The 27,621-nt window shown below is 58.7% G+C and overlaps 1 protein-coding gene across 2 annotated transcripts; it reads left to right on the top strand.

Annotated features, from left to right (window-relative positions):
- Positions 1–27,621, top strand: COL8A2 (collagen type VIII alpha 2 chain). 2 transcript variants are annotated; one of them, XM_057385729.1, is made up of 3 exons: positions 1–391; positions 21,047–21,228; positions 25,632–27,621. In XM_057385729.1, exons 2-3 carry the CDS (start codon positions 21,063–21,065, stop codon positions 27,551–27,553), a joined length of 2,088 nt encoding a protein of 695 aa, XP_057241712.1. In that variant the 5' UTR covers positions 1–391; positions 21,047–21,062; the 3' UTR covers positions 27,554–27,621. The 2 variants fall into 2 exon arrangements, with proteins under 2 accessions (XP_057241712.1, XP_057241711.1); XM_057385728.1 differs by having other exon boundaries at positions 1–396.

The raw sequence follows: 27,621 nt of genomic DNA, 5'->3' as shown, positions 1-27,621 counted from the left end.
TGCGCCGGAGGAACGAGCAGCGCGGCCCGGCTGGGACCGCCGAGGGAGAGAGARAAAAAAAAAAAGAGGGAAAAGACAGAAATCGCAGCAGCCGCCCCGGCGCGGCCCCGCTCCGCACGCTCCGCACCTCTGGTCCCGCTCTGCATCGCCCTCACCCCTGATCCCGCTCCGCATCCCTCTCTCCGCATCTCCCCGTCCCGTTTCGCATCCCTGTGCACCCCCGGCCCCGCTCCGCATCCCCCGCACCTCCCGCACCCCCGGCCCCGCTCCGCCCTCCCTCCCGCCCCGCTCCGCCCCGCGGGGTGCCCGGCCCGGCCCGGCCCGACCCGCCGCTCCCGCCAGCGGCCGCCCGTGCCCGCCGCTCCGCTCCGCTCCGCCGCGCCGAGGGGAGGTGAGGTAAGGTCCGCGCCGCTCCGCCGGGATGGGCTCAGGGCTCCGCCGCTCCCGGCCCCSCTCCCGGTCCCGCTCKCCTGCGCATCCCGCGGGTTGCACCGAGCTSGGGCGGGAGTTGATCCGTGGATTTCCCAGTCACGAGTCCCACTGTTCTGGTGCCTTTTCCCCAAGGAGCACCGCAGGACGCTCTAGCCATCCCTCCTCGGGCAGGTCTGAGCCCACTTTCCACTACTTTTCCTTTTCTCAGCTCTTCTCCCTCCTCTGTCCCACCTCAATCACGTCCCATTCCCAGGGAATGCTCCCCAGAGCCTCTGCCATCTCCCAGTTCCCAACCCATTCTTTCTGCTGTTAGAAAGTATGTTTGTGAGAACAAAAGTGTTTTGGGGAAAGTGCTGTGACCTTTGGGACAGCCACTGCTGGCACTTACTGCCCCAGCCCTGCCCGGAGTTTTGTCCCCAACATCTGCAGACGGGTACCGGCACCGTTCCTGGCTACTGGCACTGCAGCTCTTTCCACAAAAACCTTGGGAAACACAAGGTGCTTATTTTTTTAAGAGTGTTGCTGTTAATTGGCTCCTGAGCTACCAGGTTCTCTGGCTTTGAACATTCCCAATAAGGCAGGAAAGATCCCCCCTGTACAGTAGCCCCAGGCCAGGCAATAACCTACCGGAGATATTTCTCATCTATGGGCAGCTTTGCTATAAGGAACATGTTTAATAAATCATAAGGCCGGTGAATTCCTGGGATTTTTATTGCTTCTGTAAAAATGCAGTTTTGATCCATCTGCGAGGGATACTGGGAAACAAAGCGGCTCCATTCAGAGCCGGATCCTACGAATTTAGGACACRGAGCTGGCAGCAGGGGTGGTGGCTGCGAGCCCCCCGGGCTGGGGTTGTGCCGTGGTGGGGCACAGGGGCTGTCCTGCCCCTGCTTTTTTAAGGACCAACRTAACCCAGGTGCCTGAAGTGCTGTCTTGGCTTCCCTCACTCGGCTGGGACTGTGGACACGACCGCGTGTGTGGAGCCGAGGCAGCGATGCCAGGGGAAACATCACAGCTGGAAACGCAGCAGAGCTGCACCAGGCTTCCAGTTACATTTTTCCTCCTTGCCCTGTTGTCCAAGGGGAAAAAAAAAGCAGCAAAACCCAAACTGCTAAAAAATGGGAGAGGTTCTTACAGGAAAACTCGCCTGGTTTCCATCAGCCCAGCTGACCCGATCCCCCAGCAGCGGGACGGTGGATTGTCCCAGATTGGGCAGAGGAATGGCAATAAAGCAATTTTCTTTGCTTGTTCCAATCTGAAAACTGGGGGTTTAGAAGCGGGAGCAGAGCTGAAACACGAATGGCACACAGAGATGTGAACCCAGCAGCTGTCAGGGGCTCATTGGGATTTTGGAAACCACGAGTGCTGTGGCCGGGGCAGTTGGTTGTGGGTTGAAATGGGTGGTGGAGGCTCTGCCCCACTGCACTGGGCCAAAATGAGAGGCCAGGCTGCCCTTGTCCGAGGAGGCAGCAGTTTGGTGATCGGGATTTGTCCCGTCTCCTGCCATGCCTTTGTTTTAGGCTGTGCAGAGCCCAGCCACAGAGGCGGGGAGGGAGCGTTTCTTTGTACAGGGAAGCATTTAAATTCTTCGCAGTGATTCATATATTCCATTCATATGAAACACAGTCCTGCCGAGTGTGAATGGGGACTGTGGGGGGATTTTTTTAAGGCAATAAGCCCTAGAAGTGTCAAAAGTTATTCACACCTTGGTGAAATCAAGGATATTTCTGTCCGTGGCTCTTGGCAGGGGCTCAGCACAGCTCGCCTTGCGTTGGGTTTTCGGTTTCCCACTTGGATACAAAGCGGGGGCAGCACAGGGGCAGTGCTCCCGTTCCCCCTGCCCGGCTCTGGGACATTTCCTGGTGCCAGAGGGGCCCGGCCTGGGGGTCACAGCTCAGACCCCTGTGGGTCACACACAGCCCCAGGGYTGGTGAGCGGCCTCCTCTCAGTGAGCCCATGGCTGGGTGAGGTGCTGTCCCTCGTGTGATGGTCACCAAGGCTGTGRCCAAARCTGCAGCCCAGCTGTYCCCATCAGGGCAGCRTCTGCTCTGTTTGCCCTCGGCACAGGGCACAGGAATGGCCCAGAAAGGGGCCTTTTTTGGGGGTGCTGAAACCTTGGAAAGGGGCTCCAGGGGTCATGCATGACCCTGGGGTCGCTGACCTCCTCCGGGCAGCTGTTTGGGCAGCTTCAGTTCGGGAGGAATCAAGTGGAGTGGCTGGGGGCCGAGATGTGGGGCGCATCACCCCAATGCCACGAGGCGCCCCAGTGCTGGGCCAGCGCCTGCAGGGAGCTCTCGCCTCTTCTGGCCACTCCGGGATGCTTTGAGCCGCTGTAAATCCTCTCCGAAGGAACTGGGAGGACAGTTTTATGGCTGCTGGGGAGGTAGATTAGCAGGGTGTTGTTTTCAGTGCTGATCCATCACGGGACGCTGGCGCTGCGTGGTGCATCCGAGCGCCGGGCTGCTGGCGGGCGGTGCAGCCTCTCCGGGGAAGGTGGGGATGAAACCGCGGGTTTTAGCGTTCTGTCTGCTCTCTGGATGTGTGATGTGAGGAATCCTGGGCGCCATGGACGGCAGCAGCTCCTCACGCTCCACAACAAGAGCGGATCGAGGGGATTTGGGCAGCGGCACCTGCAAAAGGCATTAACCCGGTGGGGAGGGCGTGGGGCCGGCCCCGTCTGTCCCCACACACCCCTCTGTCATTGTCTCCTATTTCAGCTTGTCCACAGCCCGGGAAGGAGCAGAGTTTCCATTCCTCTTCACTAAAGAAAATATCTGTGACAATAAAACCTCATAGTTCAGAAAGGGGAGGGATAAAAAGACACCGAATTGCATTTGTCTTGCTTCAGTTTCTCACTCCCACCGTTTTTCCTCTGGGAGAGGGTGCAGGTCATCAACTCTGTCGGGCACGTGTAAGGCTCTGAGCATCCCCAGTCCCCCATGCACTCTGTTACAGCTAATTAGAGAGAGTAATTAACTGCCTTAACGAAGAGGGGAGGGACATTGACACATGCCCACTCCCTCCTTTGCGTTCAGAGCTTCCCAGTGCTGTACATTTGGGGAGCAGGGCAGGGTGCTGGCTGTGTCCTGCAGTGATCCAGAGGGATTGGGACCCTCAGGGTGGCTGGTGAGGAGGGGGTGATACCCCACACCAGCATCCCCCAGCTCTCCCCTCCTGTTCGGGGCTCAGCTGCACATTGCTTCCCTGCGTTGGCGACTTGGACGCTGGCACAGACATAATAAACCGCTCTTCCTTTTCCTCTTGTCACCGGAGCCGCTCCTGAGTCACATCCCTGGCCGCCTGGCTCTTCCCCAGGGCTGTCTGCTCTGGCTGCATAACCCTGAGCATCGGCTGCAGACTTCAAAGCAGCGGGATCCATCCCGGATGGAAAGGGCTGCAGGGATGGCAGCGCTCCGGGAYACAMGCRCGGGGGTGGGGTGGGATSAGATGGGATGGGATGSKMTGCTCCCCAAAGCCTGGCTCAACACCCCTGGGCATTGCTCAGCTGCCCCAAAGAGCTGCAGGAGCTGGACCCTTCACCAAAGGCACCTCCTGCCCTGTTCTCCCCTGTCCTTGCAGGAACAGCCCACCAGGGACCCCACAGCTGCTGATGGCTGCTGCATCCCTGCAGGTCCTACCAAAACCGGGATGGGATTAAAAGGGAGCCAAAGGCGGCCGTGTGAGGGTGTCTGCTGTCCCCTCAGCCTGGTGGCTGCAGAGCAYTGCCATGGCCTCTGGCCCCAGTGTCAGCCGAGTTCACGGAGCGAAGCTGCAGATCCACGGGCAGCAAGTGCAGCCAAAGTCTGCAGAGCAGCCAGGTCTGGTCTCTGCGACCTTCCCTGGGGCCAAGCCCGTCCCGCTGGCCCATCTGGAGATGTTTGTCCTCAGAGGCTCTTCCAGGCGCCTCCGTCCAGGACAGAGCTTGGCAGGGAGCAGTCAGGGAGGAGGACAATGACCTCGATGTCCACCTGCTCTGGATGCAGTGACCAATGCAATTCCTTGCCCAGTTTGACTGTTTTGCACAAAAACCCAAGTACTTATTTCTTGCTGCACTCCCTGCCCAAATTCTTCCTTCCCCGGGTGGGATGTGGCCCCTGATATTGCCTCAAAACTGCAGATTTCTGCAAACCTGCTGCACACCGGAGCAGCCCGGCGATGCCAGACCCCTGGGACCTCGCAGCGCTCCTGTGCCTGCCCCGCGGAGCACTGGCTGTCGCTGAGAGCCTCTTTATTGTTCTGGCGGAGGGTTTTGTTTCACTGCTGCCTTCCAAGTTCCCAGGGATCTAAATTCTAAAGCAGGGTCTTGTAAAGAGCCCTGTCCAGATGGGCGAGATGATATTGCTGTATCAGATGAGAACTATCCCTGTCTTTATCCGCAGACAATGCAGCAGTGGGAGCAAACAAGGATAGAGCCTTTCTTCGGAGGCACATTAGCCAAATCAGAGCCTTCACTTTGTGTTGGGCCGAAACCTAAGGCCTCGGGGCCAGACCACCTCAGGGAGCTGCCCCCATCCTTGCAGCCACGTGAGGCAGGTCCTGGCAGGGCAGGGCAGGGCAGGGCAGCAGGTCCTGCCCATCTCATTGCTGGGGTGTTCCCTGTCCATCTGTTTGTGCCCCTGGGGCTGGGAAGGTCTCAGCAGTGCTGCAAGGATTGGGGAGAACTCAGACCTCTGACAGAAGGTGGGAAATGCTTTGGTTGTGCCCCATCACTGTGGGACAGTTGAACCCACTCAGAGTCGGGGCTGCCCAGAGCAGCTCTGTGCACTCACTCRTGGCGATGCTCAAACCCTGCGGCCGATTCACCTGCTTTCAGATTTCATTACAAAACCCAGAATTCAGCCCAGGTTTGTTTTAAGAAGTTACCAGAGGCTGAGAGAGCCTGGGACTGATTTATGGCTTCCCGTCAAAATCATGTGGTTTCACCACGAAACTTGGAAGCTCTGGCTGCATTTTTCCTTTGGAGATTTTGGCTTCGCTCCAGGGGCGAGAGTGTGAATCCAGGGTGTGCATCAGGGCTGGAGTGTTCGGGTGCTGTGAACTGAAATGGAGGAGATACGGATCACCACGAGGAGAATATTTAATGTCAGGACAACACAGCCATCGTTTCATCGTTCTCGATAAGGCGGCGGGAGGCTTGGCACGGCACGGAGCTCCAGCAGGTCCTTTGCTCTCACTGCAGCTTTCATTTCAACACTCACCACTTATCACCCTCACATCCTGCTCCGTGTCAGGGGCTGCACCATCCCCCGAGCTGCCCTGCCCAGGCAGGCTGGGAAGTTCCACTGCCTTCCCTGAAGCCCCGCTCCAGACCCACAGGGTGAGCTGCYGGTGCCCACCGGGGTTAAATATGTGGGCTTTTGCCAGAGAAGCATATTTCCAGCTTCAAACATGCATTGTCAACGACTGCAGAAAGGTATTTCTCACCGCTCTGTGTGCTGTGAGCCAGCGGACAGGAACAAGCCGACTTTTATTGCTATTTCTTCATATTTCCTGATATTGCCAGTTTGGCACTCACAACCCACAGGCAGATCCTGACCAGGGCCTGGGTTTGGATTACAGTGGCGATACCTTTGTCTTTGCTTTGCCTTTAATTTCAGGTGCTTTGGGCYCCCAAGGGCTGAGCTGATAACCTGGGAGGACAAAATGCACAGCCCCAGGGTGGGCAGCCCCAGGGCCAAGAGCAGACCCCAAGCCAGATCCGCAGTGTGGGGCCGTGCTCAGGCACTGCAGGCAASAGAATCATTCCAGCTGGAAAAGCTCTTCAAGRTCATCAAATCYAACCTTCAACCAAATACCCCATGCCCACTAAACCTTACTGTGAAGTGCCACGTCCGCTCTGTTTTTTGGACGTTTCCAGGGGTTCTGACTCCATCACATCTCTGGGGAGCGAGCTGGAGCCAGAACAACCCCCTGCCCCTCASAGCAGCTCAAGGATCCCAAAGCCCAGTGACCACCATGGGCTCACAGACCCCGGGGGTCTCGGCAGCTGGCTTGTGGCGGTGCATGAGCAGAGGAAAAGAGCTTTGTGTTACATAAATAACAAGGTCAGGGCCCCGCGAGCTGCTCCTGCTGTGCGCGAGYGCCGCGTCCTGCCGAGCATCCCCTGGCGCGGGGGCCAGCGGGACAGCAGAGTCGCTTCAGGGCCTGGGTGCCTTTGTGGTTTTAATTTAGTGGCTTTTTAAAGTCGAGATGAAAGGGAGAGCCAGGCAGGGCCGCAGCAATTCCCCTGTCTGCATCCAGAGGAAGCTGGTGGGGCCACGCCGAGTGGCTCCGTGCCCGCTTCCCGAACCTTCCCTTGCTCCTTTCCGCTGCCAGCACGGACATATCTGCATCACAAATGGATCTTGCCCGTGCCCACCGTGCTGGGAAGTGCCAGCCCCTATGGTGGGGTGTGAGGTGACCCCTCAGGGCCTGCTGTGGGTCACTCAGGTGTCCAGCACGGTTGGGGCTGGTGCACTTTTCCATTCCCCRTAGCCATTTGTTAAAGCCCATGTGTGATGCCACTGCCAGCCATCAGTTACGGGCCAGGACAAGACCCCAGCGCTCCTCAAGCAGCCATAAATTGAGCTGTACGAGGAGTCTGTAATTATTTTATGCCAAGCTTGGTATTTTCCTCCCCCCAGGGAGGCACTAGAGCGAACAAGAGGAGGCCTGTGCCAAACCATGCCCAGGCAGTGCTTTTATGAAATCTTGGGTTCGTCAGAATTAATTTCATTTAAAACATTCTTCTCGTTTTTCATAAAGCACAGCAAATCCGCAGTACTTAGGGCAGGAATGCAGCCAGAGCGCTGCCGGGCAGGCGGCGAATTACCCGCGGCAGATGGGCTGTGACGGCGGGGTCGCCCAYGGTCCGGAGCTGCGCCGGCCTCGGCTTCCTGGGGGTGTCCGGCTGGGAAAAAATGCTGGAATGACCTCCTGGGACATGGCCAGATGTGGAGTGACCACCTGGGACACGGCCAGATGTGGAGTGACTGCCTGGGACACAGCCAGATGTGCACCTCTGGCAGCCTCATCCTGTGCTGTGCTCCCAGGGGTGTGGCAGTCCGGGTGTGTTTGTCCCCAAAGCCTTGTGAAGGTTGTGGTCATTCCCATCCCAGTGCCCGCTGCTGTCCCTGCATTTGTGGGATGGGGCAGCACAGGTCATCTGCTCGTGTTCCTGGGCTGGTGGCAGCTGGTGCAGGGGTGAAACCTGGTCTGAAACCTGAGTAGAACTGCTCAGACTGCCAATAATGCAATGAGTTYTGGGGCTGGGGGTCCCTGACTGGGGCTGGGGGGCAAAGCAGTGTGGGACAAGGGTTGGGAGCTGGTGCTCCTGCCCTGCAGGAGGTGTGAACACCAGAGCTTTGGGAGAAGAAAACCTTGTCCACTGTTTCTGRAGGCAAATTCCCAAAGGCAGGACCCCTTGGCTCTTGGCTTGGGATGGGGTTTACTCCCTGGGGTGCAATCCCAACTGGGGAAATAGCTCAAAAATCCCATAATTMTGGAGTGCCAACCCACTGGGAAAGGGTGTAACTCCATTTCCTTCAGACAGGGGAGCATCTCAACCAATGTGTCCTSTTAGGATGCAAACAGGAGCTCGTGACCCTGGGTGACCCTGGGGCAATGAGAGCAGCCATGGGACATCCCCAYGGGAGTTAAAAACCAGAGGGAGCCAATGGGACCGTCCAGCCGGTCCCGCTGCAGCCTGGGATCATCCCTGCTGTGCCAGGAACCTTGTTTGCTCCAAACTTCCCCCTCCCCTCGGGTCAGTGGGGGAAAGTGGGGGTCAGTGGGGGGTCAGTGGGCCTGGCAGGGGTGAGGAGGGGGATTAGAGGGTTCAGCAGGTGTGGACGCTCATCTTTCATCCTGCTGCAGGGAAATCCATGGCTTGCTCTTCCCTGTTCCTGCCTTTTCCCTCCGTGTGTTTGCTGCTGTTTGGGATGCACTGGGGGATGGAGTTTGGAACAGCACTGGGGTCTGCACCATGCCCAGAGCCCTGTGGGCAGCAGCCAGCTCGGTTTTGGCTAGATTGAGCTCCAGAGGAGCGGTCAGCAGCTCTGGCACTGCGTGGCACAGCCCAGCTGGTGGCTTTTGCCAGCCACAGGGTCTGACTGATCCACGTTCTCCGCAATTTGCCGTGGAGCGTGAGAGCTCAGGGCTGGGCGTGCTGTTTATTTTGGTTAAATTGAGTTTTCTCTGGGAGATTGGGGGGCGCAGGGGGCCTCCAGACAAGGGGCTTTTGTGAGCCGAGCTGCAAGCCGATCCCCTTTTGTGGTTTTGCTATTTTGGATGATACAATTTGTTATTCCAAGAACTACCCAGCAAATGGACCCCATTAGCTGAGTCCCCGGAGCAGCTGGAGCTGGAGCAGCACCTTTGTCTGTGCCCACCTTGGGCCCACTGGGAGCACTGGGACCGTGGCAGTGCTTTATCCCCAGATTGTGCCCAGGGGASATGGCAGAACCAAGAGCTGCTGTCCCTCCTTGCTGCTTGTGCTGACGGAGCATCTTACAGGATTAGCCTGGGCTTGGACCGGKRMAAAGCGCTGGGTTTGTTGAATTCCYYGTCACAGTCGTGTCCYTGGCACACACTGACAATAACCCTGCTGGGGGCTGGAGCCAGTGCTGGGGCAGYCCATCCAGGAGCAGCCCTTTTGGTCCCTTGGACAGGGCTGGGTCTCATCCTCATGTTTCATGGGATCTGTGAGAATCCGCGTCCCCCTCTGCCTTTGGTCACAAGCACTGGCCACCAGTGAGGCCAGTTGTCCCAGAGAAGGAGCAGGGTGAGAAACAGGGGCAGCTGCAGTGTCGGGGGTCCCACGGTGGYTCTGCAGACCCCGAGCAGGTCCCAGACACTGAGCAGCATCCCCTGCAGCTCGGGCAGCATTCAGGATCCCACCAGCATCCCCCCACCTGCTCCAAATGGCCCCCACACAACCGGCACACAAAGAGCAGCCTCGTGGATGCCACGGCAGCCCGTGCTGTGGGAACCCTGCCCCGGGGCCGTGGTGCCATCCCTGGKCACCGGGGCCGGGCGGTGCAGCCGGAGCATCCTTGGCCCGCCCGGCGCTGCCTCCCGCTGTTCAGGGATGCTGCTGGCTCTGTTTGTCTTGGCTCCGACCGGCTCTTTCCTGCATGCGAGCGGCTGGAGCTGGGCGGGAGCCAGTAGGGTTATAAATAAAAGCGTCGGACACCTCTCTGGGTGGTGCTGAAAGCTCCCGAATTAGCCCCATCGCCCCGACACAGGACATGTGGGCGCTGCGTTCAGAGGACACCCAGGGGCTCTCTGCGCTCCCCGACCCCATCCCAGCTGCTCTTTGCAGCAACCCCGTGTCCCCCTCCCCAGCCCCACTCACACCCACCGCCCTGGCCGGCTGGGATGTGTCCCTGCTCCCAGCTCTCCCGTTCCCCGGCTCTGGCTGCCCCGCAGCGAGCAGGGATGTCCAGGAGCGGGCAGCAGGCACCAGCCATGCCCGGGGATGAGTTTGCCACCGGGGCTGCGAGCGGGAGCATCCCTAGGGCACGGCGTGTGCTGGCACCGCCCGGAGGGGATTTTGGCTGCTGCCAAGCGGCCCCTCGGCCGTCTCCGGTTGCTGAAGAAGCAGGAGGAGAGTGCTGGCCTTAGCACTTCACCACCCGCRCTGCCCGGCCTCACACCGCGCTGGTGCCGTGGCGCTGGCCCGGCGCGGGCAGCAGTGGCCAGAGGCCGTGGGACACTGGCCTGGCACGGCATTTGCTTTCCATTTGCTCATCGGGGCCACGGTCCGGCGCTGGCAGAGCCCSGCGGGGGCCGTGGGAAGGGGCAGCCGTCACTCGCCAACAAAAGGAGCCCGGCAGTGGGCAGGAGACGGTGCCGGGAGCCAAGAGCAGGGGCAGGACCCCGTCCAGGGCTCCTCGAACCGACCGCCTCCGCTCGCCGCTGCCCGCGGGGTTTCGGGGTTTSGGGGCACGGAGGCGGCTCCTCCCTTGGGGCAAAGGCCAGCACAGATGGGGGGCTCCTGGCGCCCAGCCGCGACCAGAGACCTCCTCCCGCAGCGCCTCCGCCACATTCCACCCAGGGCCTGACATTTCRACGTGCCGAGCCTTCGGAAAACAGCGTTTTAATGCTTTTGCTGTAAACGCGGTGGAAAATGTCCGTGGGCTTGCGCAGGAAGGCTCCCGGGAGCCGTGGGCGTGCCGGGCGCTGGCTAAACCCTGCCAGGGCAGCTGGGACGGGGTGGGATCCTGTGGAGCCCCCACATCCCTCCGAGACACCCCTGCAGTCGCAGCCAGCTCTGCTGCTGCGGTAATTAATGCCGGTAATTTCTGAACCAGCGGTGAGGCTGGTGCTGCCATCAGGAGGGAGCTGTCATCTCACTCTCCCCGGGCATTCCCTGCTGCCATCCCTGCCTCCAGAGCTTTCCCTGCCCTGTTCCCACACTAACTCCAGGCTGAAGGCTGTTGGGTTCTTCGGGCTTTTTTTCTCTTCTGTTTTTTGGTTTGTTTGTGGGTTTTTTGGGTTTTTTTGTTTGTTTTTTTTTTTGTTTGTTTGGTTGGTTTTTTTTAAAATAATTTTCCTCTAGCAAAATGGGCTGAATAGGTCCATTTAATTTTCTCCCCATGTTTCATTGCTCAGAAATGCCAGGCCAGCATGGCAGTGTGGCTCCTGCAGCAGATGCCCAGCACCTGCCCAAACTGGGGGTGCCACACGCCTGCCAACYTCCTAGAAAGCAGCAACGTGCCCCAGGTTGGGTCTGATCCCTGGATCCGGGTCTGATGCCCGGGTTTGGATCTATTCCCCAGGTCTGTGTCTGTTCCCAGGTTCTGGGTCTGCTACTGACATGGAGAAATGATTGGCATAATGGTTGGAGTGCCTTGGGTGCAGTAACTGTGCCAGTTCCCTCCTGGTGCCTGTGCCCAAATAAGGGGGTGACCCTTTGCCAGGACAGGGGGTCCTGGCCGGTCTCAGCACTGTGCCACCGGCCAGAAAAGACCCTCTGGGCAGTGAGTCCCGAGTGGAGACCGAGGGAGGTTCCCACATGACACAGCCCGGAGGAGAACTCAGAGTGAACYGAGTGTTTTTCCAGCTTGAAGCCCAAACAAAAGGTTTTGTAATAAGTGTCTCCCCGTCCCTGAGTCCAGTGTCCAGTTTTGCTCCAGTGCTTCCAAATGGGAGCTTTCAAATGTACCAGATGGGAGCACRGGGGTGCAAAAGCAGGGGCTGACCCTGAGGGACAGAGTTCCATCCTGTTCTCAGTCCCCTGGGACASTGCAGGGACATGGAGACAGCCCTGAGCACCACTGGCTGCGTGTCCTTCCAGGGCCGGCGTCTCTAACAGAAACAAATGAGTCCTACTAAGAAAATATTCCATATATTCTGCACTGCTTTCCACTGGCGCTGGAGCTCCAAGTCTCCAATTTTGCTTGGCAAAGGGTCAATGGCAACAACGACGCCCAAGGCAGATGCTCTGGAGCCGTGAAGGTCACCAGCTCCTCTGAGCCTTTCTTAGCCAGTTCCCGGCACCATCCCGGCTGCTCCTTTCACAAACCTGGGTCCAGAAGAGGTTTTCCCCCTGGGATTGTCTGGGGACGCACAAAATGCACCCCATTTCCCTCTGGGCTGCTCTGCAGGTGCTGTGTGCCCTGGGCAGGGCAGCTCTGCCCGACAGTGTTGGGTTGGGAGGAGGAGAGCAGTGGGAAGTGAGCACATTTGTGGGTGCAGGGGTCCAGGTGAGGGGGGTGCTCTGGAATTCTTTGAACAAATTCAATGGGATGCTCGATTTCACTGGAAATKTGGAGCCTGGAAATGAGAATGTGGCTGTGGGTGGCAGCACGCTGGCATTAAGTGATGTTGAAGAATGGTTAATGACAGAGATGGTGCATGTGGGGACACTGAATGGCTCCTCATGTTCCCCAGGACATGGCCAGGAGTGGAGCTGCCCCATGGAACTCTGCACAGGGTCTGGAGGGTTGGGGGTTTGGCATAATCCCCAGGAAAAGCAGGGAGTCTGGAATTCCCTGAGAGGCTGTCAGCTCCAAGACAAAGGAAATGTGGAAACTTAAAAAAAAATACATTAAAATATAAAAATAGAAATTTCGAATTGAAAAATYAAAGCAGCTGATTCAGCGATGGTGAAACATCTTGTGACAGCATCAGGCAAATTTTTTCCAAAGAAAATTCTGGGAAAAAATCAGCTTGATTTTGCACAACCCTGCAACTGTCCCGACGGAAAGGCACGTGGGGGYTGACCGCTGGGATGTGGGCATGGAACCCTGCGGGGAGCACAGCCTGGCAGAGAGGATGCCYCCCAAAATGGACATTACAGGGCACAGGGGAAATCTGAAATCCAGGCAGGAGCACGAGGCTGTGCCAGACAGGAGCGTGGGATATGGGAGTGTCTTGTCAGAGTTTCCACTGAGCACCTCGGGCTGGCCGGGGTCTCGCATCAGCTCAGAGAAATTAAATTAAATTAAATAACGTAAATACTGCCTGAAACGTGCACGCCATCCCCCTCTCTGGGTGTGGAAATGGGGAAGGAGCTCCGCTCRGCTGCCGTGCCAGGAGTGATCCTTTACGGTGCATGGCCCTGGGGGCAGCAGGGGATGGGGGCGGGGATGAGGAGGGGATGGGATGGGTTGAGGAGGGGATGGGGATGAGAAAGGCATGGGCATGGGGGTGAGGATGAGGAGGGGATGGGAATGGGAAAGGCATGGGCATGGGGGTGAGGGTGAGGAGGGTATAGAAACAGGGACAGGGATGGGAACAGCGAGGGGATGGGGATGCTGGCGAGGGCAGGAACAAAGCACCGCCCCGGCAGGTAACCCCATCCCCCAGCGCCGCCCGCCAGGGAGGGACGCAGCCGAGGCTCCCGCTCCTGAAATTTATTTTAATGTAAACCTAGCTGTAAGGCAGCTTTTTCTCATTTTTAAACTATTTCATATCAATCCTTGGCCTGACATTTGTTTTCTTTGAATGCGGTGGGGAGCGCGGTCGGCATTGCTGAGGATATCTCCTCTGGAATCTTGGCAGAGGCGGCTCCCTATCTTTGAAGAAACGGCAAATGCAAAACAGAAGGCCGATATTAGAGAAGCATAAACAATATTTCCCCCCTCCCGTTAACCCCAGGAGCGGAGCGGGGGCCGGCTCGGCGACACGGCGGCGGGGGACACGGACCCTGCCTGGTGACACGGCACCTGCCCGGTGTGGGGCTGGGACAGCAGGCAGGGACACCCCGGCACCGCTCCGGCCACCTCCCATCGCCTGCGGCCACTCCGCCGTCCCCGAGGGCTGTGACCGGCCCGGCGGGACAGGGAGCGGTGGCACCCGGGCAGTGGCCACACCGAGAGGGTTTGGGGAGGCTGGGTGCAGCCGGCGGTGCCCCAAGCTGGGTTTTGCCCGGTTTGGGGTCAGGAGCCAAGCTCTGGAGTCTCCCCCAAGGAGATGCAGCTCCAGGGAGAAGCGGGTCGCAGCGGGTGTTGTGTCGGAGGGGTTTTGCGGAGGATGGACACGGGGAGGGCAAGCACAGGCAGCAGTGCTGGCACCAGACAGGCTCACCTGGGGGGTTGCTAAAGAGATGGAAAAGGAGAGGAAATGAAGATCAAAGGACCCAACAAAACCAAGAAGACAGCATTTCGAACTCTGACGTTAAAATAAAATTACTGTTAGGATAAACACCACGAGGCAGGCTCCTGTCTGGGCAGCTGGGGTAGGGATGGAGGATGTTTCTGATGTTCCTGGTGTTTCACACCGGAGGGGATATTTTCACAGCAGTTCACACATTTGCTGTCGTACCTGGGCAGGTGCTGAGGGAGGAGCAGAGAGCTCAGCTSGGAAAACCACAGCGTGGAGCACACCGTGGTGGGGATGCTGTGCCAGGGGCTGAGCTGCTGACCAGTAGCCCCCAGCTGTCCTGGGGCATTGTGAGCCAACTCAGGAGCTGCTGGCTCCTTGTTCTCCCATTGCACTGGAGCTTGTGTTTACCATGGTGTGAGGCCAGCAAGCCTTTCCCTTGGGAGAACAGGTGCTGCTGTTGAAGGTTCCTGTTGCACCCGGAGCCACCGTGGGCTCCCCAAGTGCTGTTATGGGCTCCCACTGCATCCTCCTTAGCGGGGCTCCCTTTCCCGTGGGATTGGTGGGGTGTTCTTGCCCCACACAGCCCAGCCTGCAGCCCCCCAAAAGGAGCTGCCCAGTGCACCCTGCCCCAAAGGCTCATTCTAACAAAGCCGGTGACCCCAGCACGAGGCTGGAAGTTTAAATGTCTGCGGTTGATGGCCATTTGCCCGCAAATTCCCTGAGACGGGAATCTCTCTCTGCGGGTCCCTCCAGGCTTAGCAGATTTCTTTACAAAACACCCGTTTGCCTTAGAAAACGTTTTTTTCTGCACAGGAGCTGTGAGAGCAAAGAGGATGTGACCTGCAGATCTCAGGGAAGCTCCAACTGCTCCCCACTGCTCCCACAAGAACCTGTGTGTCCCTGGAGCAGCCCTGGTCCAGCCAGCACACGGCTCTTGGAGGGCGATTCCTGATGCTCTGGCAGCTCAGTGGGGCTCACAGCCCCCTTCCCTCCCTCTGGTATCCGGGAAAATGCTCCATATCCCACACCAGGGCAAATGCTCCACATCCCACACCAGGGCAAATGCTCCACATCCCACACCAGGATCCGGGCACAAATGTCTGTTCTTGGTCATGCCATGAGCCTGGCTTCACACCGCAGTTCAAACCCCACACAGCCCCTTGTGCAGACCCCTGGAAAGGGCTSCAGCTGAGGGGATGGGACCCTCCAGCACCCCCATCCATCCCTACTGCACCCCATCTCTGGCTCTCAGCTCCTGCTCTGCTCCATCCGGCCCGCAGGGACAGTGTCACAACTTCCCCTTGGGCAGGCCACCATCCCGCTGGGAAGAGGAGGAGGAGGAGGAGAGGGGAAGAAGAAGGGAAGAAAAAAAAAAAAAGAATCTCCACAAAAATGTCTTCATAACAGGAAACGTCTCATAAAATACCTGTGGTTTGGCATGTGTGATTCAACTGGTCAAACTATGCACCTGGCAGGGAACCCTGCTATTAATGCTGCAGCTTTGGTATTTCGGTGGAGGGGAGGCTGGCGGGTGTTGGGAGCGGGGATTTGGGGTGCAGAAACTCTCCGCTGGGGCCAGGGCAAGGGGGGACACGTCCCTCGGGTCTCACTCACCTCCACAGGAGATTTCCCGGCTGTATTTTCGGTGAGCTTTGCCCCCAGGCAGGAGCTTGGTGTTCCTGCAGCTCCGAGCGCAGGTTTTTGCGCCCAGACCCCGCTCCCAGCCGGTACCGACCCGGGGCTCTCCCGCRGGGTGGCCTCACCCCCACGCACTCCTTCTGCCGCGCTCCCGAGGAGTTTTGACAGCTGGAGGTGRGGGATTAAGCCCTGAGCCGTGACCTGCGGCTGCGCTCCCGGCACACACGCCCGGGGTCACTAATCCGCCTGAGCCGAGCCCTGACCCGGTGGCCGCGGGATCAAGTGGTGCCACCGCCCCTGGAGATCCCCGGGATCCCCGACTCCAAGCAGCGTGACCACCACGGGCATGCCGTGCCGTGTCATGCCATATTTTTCCGTATTTTGCCATATTGTGCCATGTTGTGCCGTGCCATGCCGTGCCATGCCTATCCCGTTCCGTTCAGGGCCAGGCGCGGGCGCTGTGCGGGGGCAGCAGGTCCCTGCAGATGGGGTGGGGTGTTTTTTCTTCGTCAAGGAAAATGTTTTCTTGTTCCCTGGGCTGCTGGCGGGCGAGGCTCCGGCTCCGGCTCCGGCTCCGGCAGCGCGTACAGCAGCCTTGGATGGGATCAGGTGTCATGCAGTTAAGGACAGGCTGGTGCCAAGTCTCCCCCGCGCTCCGGCGCTGCTCAGCCGAGCTGCTCCCCGATGCCTTTGGCTTTCGCAGCCCGGCCTGCGGAAACAACGTGCTGCTCTCCCTCTTCATAGCGCACTTTTCGTTTTYGACTCGGTTTATTATTATTTTTAAAGCATGTGTAGCGCAAAGCAAATCATCGACCTCCCGCTGGACCCGGGCCAGCCCCGTGTTGGGCTTGGAAATCCTCCCTGCTTTATTTTTTATTGTAAATGACCGGAGGATGGAGCGGCTCGATGGGACACGGCGGCGGCCAAGCCCGCCTGCTCCAGCCCACCCACACGCTCCGGCTGCTCCTGGTGCTTCCCCTTCCCCGTGTCCCCCCGCCCCGGGCGAGTGCGAGGTGCTTCCCACTGCTCCCTCCCAGCCCTGGACCAGCTTCTGCCACGGCTTCCAGAGGTGGTGGCTGTGCCTTGTGATCCCAGAGCATAGAATGGGGACAGGGATGGGTACAGGAATGGGTATGGGCGTGGGGACAGCAATGGGGATGGGGACAGCAATGGGGATGGGGACAGCAATGGGGATGGGGACAGGGACCAGGATGGGATGAGGCCACATCAATAAACCCGGGCATGCAGTTGAAGTGCATCGAATTCCCCATCCCGCCTCATCCCTGAGCCCCTCCATGGGGCTGGCATGGCCCTGGGATGGATGTGGGGCCAGAGCTGGGGTGAGAGCCAGTGAGCACATGCCATGCCCCAAAMTGACCACGCTTTGACTGCCGGGTTTAAACGAGCTCCCTGTTGTGACGACCTTCAGTCACAATGGCAGATCCCCCGTGGATCACATATATTGACTTAAAAAATAATTAGGCTCGAAGGGAGCAGGCACGGGGCTGGCCAGGCCCTTCATTAATATTTAAGTAACAGGGGCCATAAATCAGCCACAGCTCAGCCAACAGCCCTGGCCGTGTCCGTGGGGAAGCAGGGCCAGGGTGTTCACAGGAACATTGCTCAGTCCACAGACACGGAGTGCTGACATGGGCACTGTGGGGAGAGGGGGACAGTGTGGGGGCAGTCACCCTCTTCCACTGGGAATGASCAGGAGCACTCCAGGAACATGCTGGGAGCTCACCAGGCTGCCCTGTACAAGCCACAGGCAGTTCTGGAGCAACAGAGGCGGCACGGGCTGGTTGTTTTCCTGCRAGAACAAGGTGACATTTCTTGTCTCCTTTCTCATGCTCTAAGTGTGAGATTTTTTCCCTGTTCCCAGTGCTTTCATGGCGTGCCAGGGGTTTTTAACACGTCTGCTCRCCGCCTGCCAGGGGAGCCGACACTCGCACCGTCAGCGTGGCGGCGGCGGCTCTGAAGCCGTGCCAGGGGTCTCGGTGCTGGGCTGGGGCTCTGCTCCCCCTGGAGCTGAGATGTGCAGTGCTGCTGTGCCCTATCCTGCTCCAGCATCCAAAGAAACCCCCTCAATGGGGTCTGTATGAATCCTCCTGGCTCAGCAGCTCCTGCTGGGCTGGGATTTGTGACAAAGGGATGCTTTTGGTGGTACTGGACTGTGATGAGGGGGGCTGGAGCTGCCTCTGAAGGACAGCAGCCAGTGCCCAGCCTGGTGGCTGCAGAGCCTAGGCACAGTGGGGTGAGCCAGGGGGGGCTGGAGTCAGAACCTCCAAAGCATCTCCCCTGCTCCAGGTGGGAACAAAATTACTCTTGAGGGATTTCTATTGGCCATAACAGAAGGGGTTCTTGACCCCAGATGCCAGGAGGGTGATCCCCAGGAGGGATGGGCAGGTGACCCCCAGAAGGACAGGCAGGTGACCCCAGGAGGACGGGCAGGTGACCCCAGGAGGATGGGCAGGTGACTTCCAGAAGGACAGGCAGGTGACCCCCAGGACAGGCAAGTGATCCCAGAAGGAGGAGCAGGTGACCCCAGGACAGGCAGATGACCCCCAGGACAAGCAGGTGACCCCCAGGAGGATGGGCAGGTGACCCCCAGGACAGGAAGGTGACCCCAAGAGGACAGGCAGGTGATCCCAGGACAGGCAGGTGACCCCCAGGAGGATGAGCAGGTGACCCCCAGGACAGGCAGGTGACCCCCAGGACAGGCAGATGACCCCAGGAGGACGGGCAGGTGACCCCAGGACAGGCAGGTGACCCCAGGAGGACAGATGGCCCCCAGAAGGACGGGCAAGTGGCCCCTGGCTGTCTGTAGCCACTCATCCCCACGATGGACCGGCCGCTGTCTGCAACCTGCCAGGCGAGATGGGAGCGTCGTGTGGCCGCCCCGTGTGATTAATTATCAGTTCATAACACAGGAGATTTCAAGCATGAAAGAGCCTCTCCACAGGCACGTTGTGCACACTTTATCCATCATCTGAGACTCCAGATGTTTCCATTTTATTGTTATTAAATCACAGCCTGGAGAGCGCGGGTAGCGGGAGGCCTCCTGCCCCAGTGCTGGGCACAGCCGGGAGGACAGCACAGCACCAGAGACCCCTGTGGGTGAGGAAAATGCACCTGGGGGCTCTGTGGAGAGTGGGGGAAGCTGAAATGACCCAGCTGGATCAAAGGGGAGTGGGCAAAAGTTAACCCCATGTCTGGAGCCTCTGGGTGACAGAGGACACAGAGCAGGGAACTCGGTTTCACATCCAACACACAATGAAACCACGGTCAGATTCCCTTGTCCTCCCTCTCCCTTCACTCTGGCTCTGTTTTCCCTGCATCCCACATCTCTTGAGGGCTGAGGTCTCACAGAAGGAGAGGAGGATGCAGTGCCCAGCAGCGAGGGGCTGAACCACCCCAGGGTGCTGCTCCCATGGCAGCATCCTGAGAAAACAGCCCAGTGCAGGGGAGGAGCAGGGGCAAATCCAGCCCAGGTGGGAGAGGAGAGAGCTGGGAAGGGAGGGAGGTAGAGAYGGAGGCACAGGGGTCATACCAGGTAAGGAAAACAAGTAAATAGCTGATTCAGGGGTTTGTTCGCCTCTTTTATTTAACAGAAACTGTATTTTTACAGCTGCAATCCCTTAAAATGGGATTCTTTTTCCCTTAAACAAATCCTTGTAAAATAATGCTTCATAAAAAGAAGCGTTCCTCTCCTCGACCCTGAAGACAGAAAAACAATAATGTCGGCGAGGCCCCGGCCATGCTGCCAAGGAGGCCAGGGGTGACTGTCACCCGTGTCCCTGGCAGTGCCACCCGACCCAYAGCCATGGCTCTGGGGGTCTCAGGGGGAATGGCACCGCTCTGGGCTCATGGCTCTGGTGGGATGGGCAAAGCAGAGCTCCTCTACCAGCATCTGCCACAGCCACCTGCATACTCACAGGGTCCATTGTGGCAGGGCCATCCCTGTCCCCTCCAGCCCTCAGCTGACTCCAAGAGCATTTTCCAGGCACAAGAGCAGCTGTCAAGGCTGCCTCGTCCCTGGAGACTCCAACAACCTGCCAAGCCCTTGTGGCATCAGGAACAATCCCATGCCAGGGCTCCCTGCTCCCTTGACTTAATTTGCTTTAATTTTGTTTTAATTTGGGTTTTTTGGGGTTGTTTTTCCTAGGCAGCAGCTTTTTTTTTTTTCACTGCTGCTTCAGCAAAAGCGATTCAGGAAATTCCGATGAAATCCTGGCAYGCAGCAGCCCTGCCCCTGCTCCCCGGCGGGACAGGCCAGGAGCTTAATTCTCATTAATAACCACCACGGGTCAATTATTGCGAGAAGGAGGAAAAGCAGCAAAAGGCTCTTTGGCATCACGTGTTGTTTAAGCTTCCGAAAATAAATGTTCTTTGCAAATCAATCTGTTTGCAGCTCCGCACGTGGAGCCGACAGGGCGAGTTGCTGCAGGAAGAGAGTATTTATAGAGGGGGTTTATTTTAAATAAACAAGCACTTAAGGCTGAGGCTGCTGCTCCCGTGTCCCATCCCTCGTCCCCCGCGCGAGCTCCCGGCGCTGCCCGCGAAGCGCCGCAGTTGAGCCACGAACGCGGCGAGTCTCTGGCTCCCACATCGTGATTTTGGCCAAGCACCCACTTGGGAGCTCAGCACCCACTTGGGAGACTCAGCACCCACTTGGGAGACTCAGCACCCACTTGGGAGACTCAGCACCCATTTAGGAGGCTCAGCACCCACTTGGGAGGCTCAGCACCCATTTAGGAAGGCAGGGCTGGGTGGTGGCAGCCTGAGCCTCCCACAGGAGCCATGGACACAGGCTCTTTTGAGAGGAGCTCCTGCTCACTTGAGGGATGTGACAGCAATGCCAGGCTCGGTGGGCTGCAGGTCTCATCTGCCTTTTTTTCCCTGTTATATTTGTTAAAAATATTTAAGTGATGTGAGAGTTACCACGGACACTCAGGGTAGCATCTGTAAGACCCCAATGGGCACCCCACGGTTGGTTACTGTGCAAGACAAGGGAATCTCAAACTGTGCCAGGGGCAATTCAGGTTGGACATCAGAGAGAATTTCTCTGTGGAAAGGGCTGTCAGGCACTGGAAGGGGCTGCCCAGGGAAGTGGTGGAGTTCCCATCCCTGGAGTTGTCCAAGGAACAACTGAACATGGCACTCAGTGCTCTGGGCCAGGTGACATGGTGGGGATCACTCACAGGTTGGTCTCAATGGTCTCAAAGGTCTTTTCCAACCCCAGTGATTCTGGGATTCCATTCTATGTTTCTATAAACTGTGTATTTACCGTGAATCCTCCAGCAGTGGTATGTCGGGAAGGGCAACATGTTCAGGGTATCTCTGATCCACAAAAAAAGCAAACTGAAGGGAATCCCGCTCTCATGGGGATCATTCTCAGGTTCCCAGCTGGTGCTCATGCACAACCTCACTGTTGCTCTGTCTGCAGGAGCTGTGGGAGCAGGATGCTGCCGGACCTTGTGGCACTGCTGCTGCTGATGGTGATGGTGACCGGCCCTCGCTCGGCTGCAGGAGGCGGCGTGGGGGGCTACGCCCAAGTCAAGTACATGCAGCCCATGGTGAAGGGACCCCTGGGACCCCCGTTCCGTGAAGGCAAAGGGCAGTACCTGGGTAAGGGATGTGCTCTGCTGGGCTGGGGGAGGACGTGGGTCAGTGGGAAGGGATGTGGCACCTCACAACCATCGGGAATTTGTCACCCCCCACCCTTGGGGTCAGAGCTACCGGGCATTGCCTGGCACGGCTGAGGGTACTGCTGTCCAAAACACTTCTGGCCAAGCATGGAGGGACCATTTGGGTCTCTAACCCAGTGCAAAAGGACAGGATGGACACGGGCAGGGGCTCAGCAGGGAAGTGAAGCCCTTTGCTGGGACTGAAAGGGCACCCATGGGCCCCTTGGTCTGCAAGCCAGGGGACACAGGGGACCCTCCAGCCTCTGGCTCTCACCCTTTTGCCCAGCTCCAGCTGCTGTGAGGCGCAGAAGCCCCAGTACTCGCCGTCTCTGCCTCTCCCTGCTGTTAAACCTGAGCCGTCCTGGCAAGGCTTTTTCCACTCCTCCACCTATTCCGTTTCCCTGTCTGCATTTCGCACCAGCTGGGAAAGGAACGAGTGCCAAGGCTGGAGCTGAGATCCAGCCTGGCKAGGGAAGAGCAGGAGAGAGACATTTCCTCCCTCGGAGAGCAGCGACCAGAAACTCCACACATGTTAAATCACTCCCCACTGAATGACGTGCACTCAGAGGGGCTGAGGCAGCGTGGTCATCGCTCTGCACAGCTGGGGCTCCACACCCTGAGACTTCTGTAAAYCCCTGCTCCCAGCTGCCCTGCCTGCACCCACCCCAGTGCTGGCACCACCACAGGATGGGGCAGTGCTGGGCTCGAGTATCCAGACCTGCCAGGTCCGTGCTTGGTCCTTGGGAAGAGCCACCGGAGCCTCCCCGCGGGTTTTCACAGACCTGGACCCTCCCAGGAGCTGAAGTCTTGGCTCTGGAAGGAGAAACTGGAGAAGGCTGGGCCGCCRGTGGCTGATTTACTGTAGGGCTGAATGGCTTATCAGGAGTTCAGCCCGGCACATGTGTCAGAAAACACACAGCAAAACCTGGAGCCGAACTGTGCTGTGAGCCCCACCTCCCTGCCCCCTTCCCAGCTGTTGTAAAGCTGCTCCCTGAATCCCAGCCAGAGACAAAACCTTCCAGCGTAGCACAGGAACACTTCAGCTGCTGGTGGGACTGGATTCAAATCTCTCCCTGCTGTTTTCCCTTCCTTTTTTCCCTTCTTCCTATGCATGGGAGCAGCTTGCRTTGCCTCTGTGCAAGGAGAGAGCAGTGAATCTGCCAGGCTGGGGCAAGGAGGTGTTTGGACAAGCCCTGCCAGGTTAGACCAGGCACAGAGGGGAYACTGAGGCCGGCCAGATCACCGGAGTCCCCTGGGCATTACTCCTCTAAAACCCTTGGGAAAGAGAGGACAGGTGGGGGACAGGAGAGGGGGACACAGGAGCAGCTGCAGCCCGAGCCACCGGCTGTGGGGCCGCACGGAGGCAGCTGGGGAAGCCGGTGCCTCCTGGATCCCACTGAGCTCCCATCTCTGCTTAACCTCTAATTTGGCAAGGAAAATCCCTGCTGGCCTTCTGCCCTGCTCGGGGAGCTCAGCTGACTCGCCGCGACGGCGCAGGGCTGTCCCGTGCCCCCGCGGGTTACCCCGACCCGGCGGGAGCTGTGCCGGGCCCCCCGGGCTGCCCCAGCTTGGCCGAGGGGCTGGGACCCCCGGCTGGGGGGCGGGGGGCTCTGTCCTGCCTCCAGGTGCCATCTGCTGAGTGACATGTCTCCTCAGGGTGCAAAACACCTTTTCTGACCCCAAAACAGCCACCCCAGAGCACACAGGGAGCTCAGGGAAAGAGATGCTGCTAAATGCTCAGAACATGAAAGCAGAGATTTGCACATTGGGGCTTATTTTGGCTTTATTTAAACCATGTCAGTGACCCTGCAGCCAGGTAAACCCATGAGTGAGCGCTGTGCAGGGGCACCCACTGCTGGGGGAGACTGCTGGTGTGAGAGGTGCTAAAACACTGATCCYACACAACATCCCTGCGAGCCTGTGAAACTCTCTCACGAGACAGGGCTTGGCAGCAGCTCTGGAACAAGCTCGGCCGGGCTCCGCCACAGAGCAGCCAACCTCTCCTTCCTGCAGTGTCATCTGGCTGTGCTGGCCAGACCCGCTGCTGGCTGCTCGTGGCTGGGAACCACTTCCCATCCTGCTGGATTATTCCTCTGCTGGCCGGTCTGCGCTGCTGGGTCTCTGCTCCAGGCAGGAGGGGTCCTTAACTGGGATGAACACAGCTCCAAAGGGGCAGCAGTACCCACCTGGCCATGTCCATGCTCTTCAGGAGGTGGAACACTCTGTGATACCAAGGTGGGAGCTCCCAGAGGTCATTCCTGCCCCGTCCCCTTCTCTCTGCCCCAGCTGGTTCCATGTTAACATCCACAGCAGCTCTGTCCATGCTTYCAGGGGAGCACAGAACCCCACGCCGATGCTGCAAAGCGCAGAGCTCCGAGACATGTGTCTGTGGTGAGACATGGGCTTTTGAAATTGGACACCAGCGGGGCTGCAGTGTCCCAGTTTCTCTCCGCTGACGGCCCCGGTTTGGTTTTCCCGTCTGCTTTTTTGGCCGCCTGCAAGCTGGCAGCTCCCGCCTGGCGTTTCTCTCCRCTGCCTTGTGTGAGAGAGTGTGTGTGCTTTTTCCTTCCTTCGTGGGCTCAGCTGTAGATCCTTGTTCTGATTCCATGCAAAATGACCTAGAAAACYAATTATTTTCAAACCATTGCAARAGAAAAAAAAAATTAAAAAGAAAAAGTGGGGGGAGAAAACACATTGAAATGATTTTCTGGAGAATTTTTTTTTCCAGAGTCCAAACCCCAGAAATAGTGCAGCACTGCACAGCTCCCTTGCCCTCTTTCCCTCACCRTTTTCCGGGGTGAGGAGCAGGAGTTTGCAGAAATCCAGTGGCAGTGTCATGACAGACAAGAATTTCCTTCATCAAGAGAGCCAAGTGACYGCAGCTACAGCCGAGGATGTGGGCCAGGCTTTGATTTACAGATAAGCTCTAAAAATGTTTCCATTACCCAAAGGAAAACACAGCGGCACCAGGCTGGGAAGGGCCAGAGCTAATTGCTGTGCTTAGGGCAGGCAAAGCCACCTCTGATGCTCCGGGAGCTGTGCCTGCTGCTGCCACTGTTATTCTTTTCACGTGTCTCAAATCTCCCATAAGCTTTTCCCGTTGACTGAGGAAATCTCCGTGCTGGCAGATCCCAGCACCATGGGTGTCCATGCTCCCCAAAGCCCAGCTTGGCTCATTGAGGGGGCCAGACTGGCAGACCTTGGGGAATGAAGCCTCAAATCCTGGTCCCACCCCAGGCAGGATCCACCCCCATCCCAGGAACTTGTCCATATACATCACTTCCCAACTGGAATGATCTACCTCAAGYAGATTTGATTTAAATTCACCCAAGATGTCACAGCCCTTTCCTCTGCCTTTCGCATCTCTCATTGTCACCCCGTGTACATGTGACTGTCAAGTATTTCCTTCATTTCAAACTGCCCAAAAAAGAGTTTGTCAGATTTATTTTTTTCACACCCTTTCCTGGTGTCACGTGGGAGGTGATACCCTGGCTGGGCCAGCTTCGAGGAGTTATTTATGCTCATGTCTGTGCTTTCCATGCTGAGCTGTGGTGGGCATGTCATCTGCCTCTCCTCGCCTTTGGAGTCTCTCAGCCCATTAGTTTCTTTCTTATATCCATTTGCAAAAGACCTCAATAAATTCTTGAAATGTCAAGTGGTTGCAGCCTATTCCCAGCTGGGCTGACTCATTTGAACAGAGCTGAGGCTGCATTTCCCTCCCAGCTCTTGGCTTCTCCTCCATCCCCAAAGCTTTTTTCCTTTTTGGTTTTTCGCTGCCTTGCTGGACACGGGAGCTGCGCCAGCGAGCATGGCCTAACCCATTGCCTCCGTGGGCTCTCGAGTACATGTCCAAGAGTTTTCTTTTTAATCCAAAAGGATTAAAGGTCTCCCAAGGCCCTGGACTCGCAGGACGGGGTGAGGGATTATCCTCAGTCTTGGCTCGCTCTGTCGCCATCCTCTCAGCTGAGGCCAGGCCGGAGYGGCTGAATCCCACGGTGCTTTCGAGGCCACTGGGAAGTGAGGCAGCAGGAGGTTTGAATCCAGCTCCAAAAACACCCTGCAGCAACTCATCACAAAACAGCCCTGCCAGAGCTGACAGAAGTGCTGGCACCTTCCATGGTGTCACCTGACGTGATGGAGAGATGTAAGGCTGGAATGAGAACCCTGGGGTTTGGCCTTGCCTCAGGACAGCCCTGCTGATGCTGGGACCCAGGGAGCTGCTGTGGCCATGGCTCAGTGGAAGGGTCGCCCTTCCAGCCCAGCTCAGGCTGCACAGAGATCACATCTCTGACATCCTGAGGACATTCCAGCTCTAGTGACACCCTGTGTCTCCTCTCTCCACAGACATGCCACCGCTGCTGCCCATGGACCTCAAAGGGGAGCCAGGACCGCCAGGGAAGCCGGGCCCACGTGGACCCCCCGGGCCCCCCGGCTACCCAGGAAAACCGGGCACGGGGAAGCCGGGAATGCAYGGCCAGCCTGGGCCCGCTGGGCCCCCCGGCTTCTCGGGCATAGGGAAACCTGGCATCCCAGGACTCCCCGGAAAGGCGGGTATGAAAGGGATGCCYGGAGCCAAGGGTGAGCCTGGCATGCGAGGGGAGCAAGGGCCAAGGGGACTTCCTGGCCCACCGGGGCTGCCCGGGCCAGCTGGTCTCTCTGTCAATGGGAAGCCGGGTCCCCAGGGYGGCCCTGGCCTGCCCGGGTTTCGGGGCGAGCCTGGCCCGAAGGGAGAGCCAGGTCCCCGTGGAGAGCGAGGGATGAAAGGTGAAAACGGCGTGGGGAAGCCAGGGTTACCAGGACCCCGGGGCAATGGTGGCCCTCCCGGCCCCGCGGGACCACCAGGACCTGCTGGCGTTGGGAAGCCCGGCCTGGATGGGCTGCCAGGCGCACCAGGGGACAAGGGCGACATGGGTCCCCCGGGCGGGCCGGGTGTCACCGGCGAGCCTGGCCCTGTGGGGCCACGGGGGCCCCCCGGGATCGATGGGATCGGTGTCCCGGGTGTCGCGGGGGTGCCAGGGATACAGGGCCCCGTGGGACCGAAGGGAGAGCCCGGGATCCGCGGCCTCCCTGGCCTGCCGGGCCCCACGGGCTATGGGAAGCCGGGCTTGCCAGGTCTGAAAGGGGACCGGGGGCAGCCCGGGGCGCAGGGAGCCATCGGCGATAAGGGGGAGCCAGGCGTTGATGGCGAGCCAGGCGAGCCGGGCCCTGCCGGCATTATCGGCCCACCRGGCCCGCCGGGGTCCATGGGGCTGCCGGGCAAGCACGGGCTGCCCGGCTCCAAGGGGGACGTGGGGCCGAGYGGGCCACCAGGAATGCCAGGGATGCGTGGCGACCAGGGCCCGAATGGCTTCGCGGGGAAGCCAGGGGTGCCGGGGGAAAGGGGCCTGCCTGGGTCACTGGGACCCCCCGGCCCAACGGGCCCCAAAGGAGAACCAGGGTTCATCGGCCTTCCAGGGGTGCCKGGATTAACGGGTGGCCCCGGACCCAAAGGGGATGGTGGGATCCCGGGGCAGCCGGGGCTGAGGGGCCCCTCCGGCATCCCGGGACTGCAAGGACCTGCCGGTCCCATGGGGCCTCAGGGGTTACCAGGGCTGAAAGGGGAGCCTGGKCTCCCTGGCATTCCTGGCGAGGGGAAGATTGGCGAGCCTGGCATGGCTGGACCCATTGGCCCGCCCGGAATGCCAGGAACGCCGGGGCTGAACGGGCCACCAGGCCCACCAGGGCCACCCGGGCCACCGGGAGCGCCAGGAGTGCTGGACGAGACGGGCATCGCAGGGCTGCACCTGCCGGACGGTGGCGTGGAGGGGGCTGTGCTGGGCAACGGGAAGCCGGGCAAGCCCCAGTACGGCCGGGGAGAGCTTGCTGCCCGCATCGCACCCGCCTTCACCGCCATCCTCACCTCCCCCTTCCCTGCATCCGGCATGCCCGTCAAGTTTGACCGGACCTTGTACAACGGGCACAACGGCTACAACCCGGTCACCGGGATCTTCACCTGCCCCGTATCCGGAATCTACTACTTTGCCTACCACGTGCACGTCAAAGGGACCAACGTTTGGGTGGCCCTATATAAGAACAACGTGCCRGCCACCTACACCTACGATGAGTACAAAAAGGGGTACCTGGACCAGGCCTCGGGCAGTGCCGTGCTTGAACTCAAGGAGAAYGACCAGGTCTGGGTACAAATGCCCTCGGACCAGGCCAATGGGCTGTACTCCACGGAATACATCCACTCCTCCTTCTCTGGGTTCCTGCTCTGTCCCACATAACGGCTGTTGGGCACGTTTCCTTTTCACCCACTTTAGCCATAAACTGTCTTTTTTTTTTTTTTTTTTTT

The sequence above is a fragment of the Malurus melanocephalus genome, unplaced genomic scaffold, assembly GCF_030028575.1.
Source record: "Malurus melanocephalus ecotype Western Australia unplaced genomic scaffold, MMel_1.1 scaffold_862, whole genome shotgun sequence".
Classification (NCBI taxonomy): Eukaryota; Metazoa; Chordata; class Aves; order Passeriformes; family Maluridae; genus Malurus; species Malurus melanocephalus.
The sequence above is the reverse complement of the archived record's forward strand: the minus strand, read 5'-3'. Positions and strand labels throughout refer to the sequence as shown.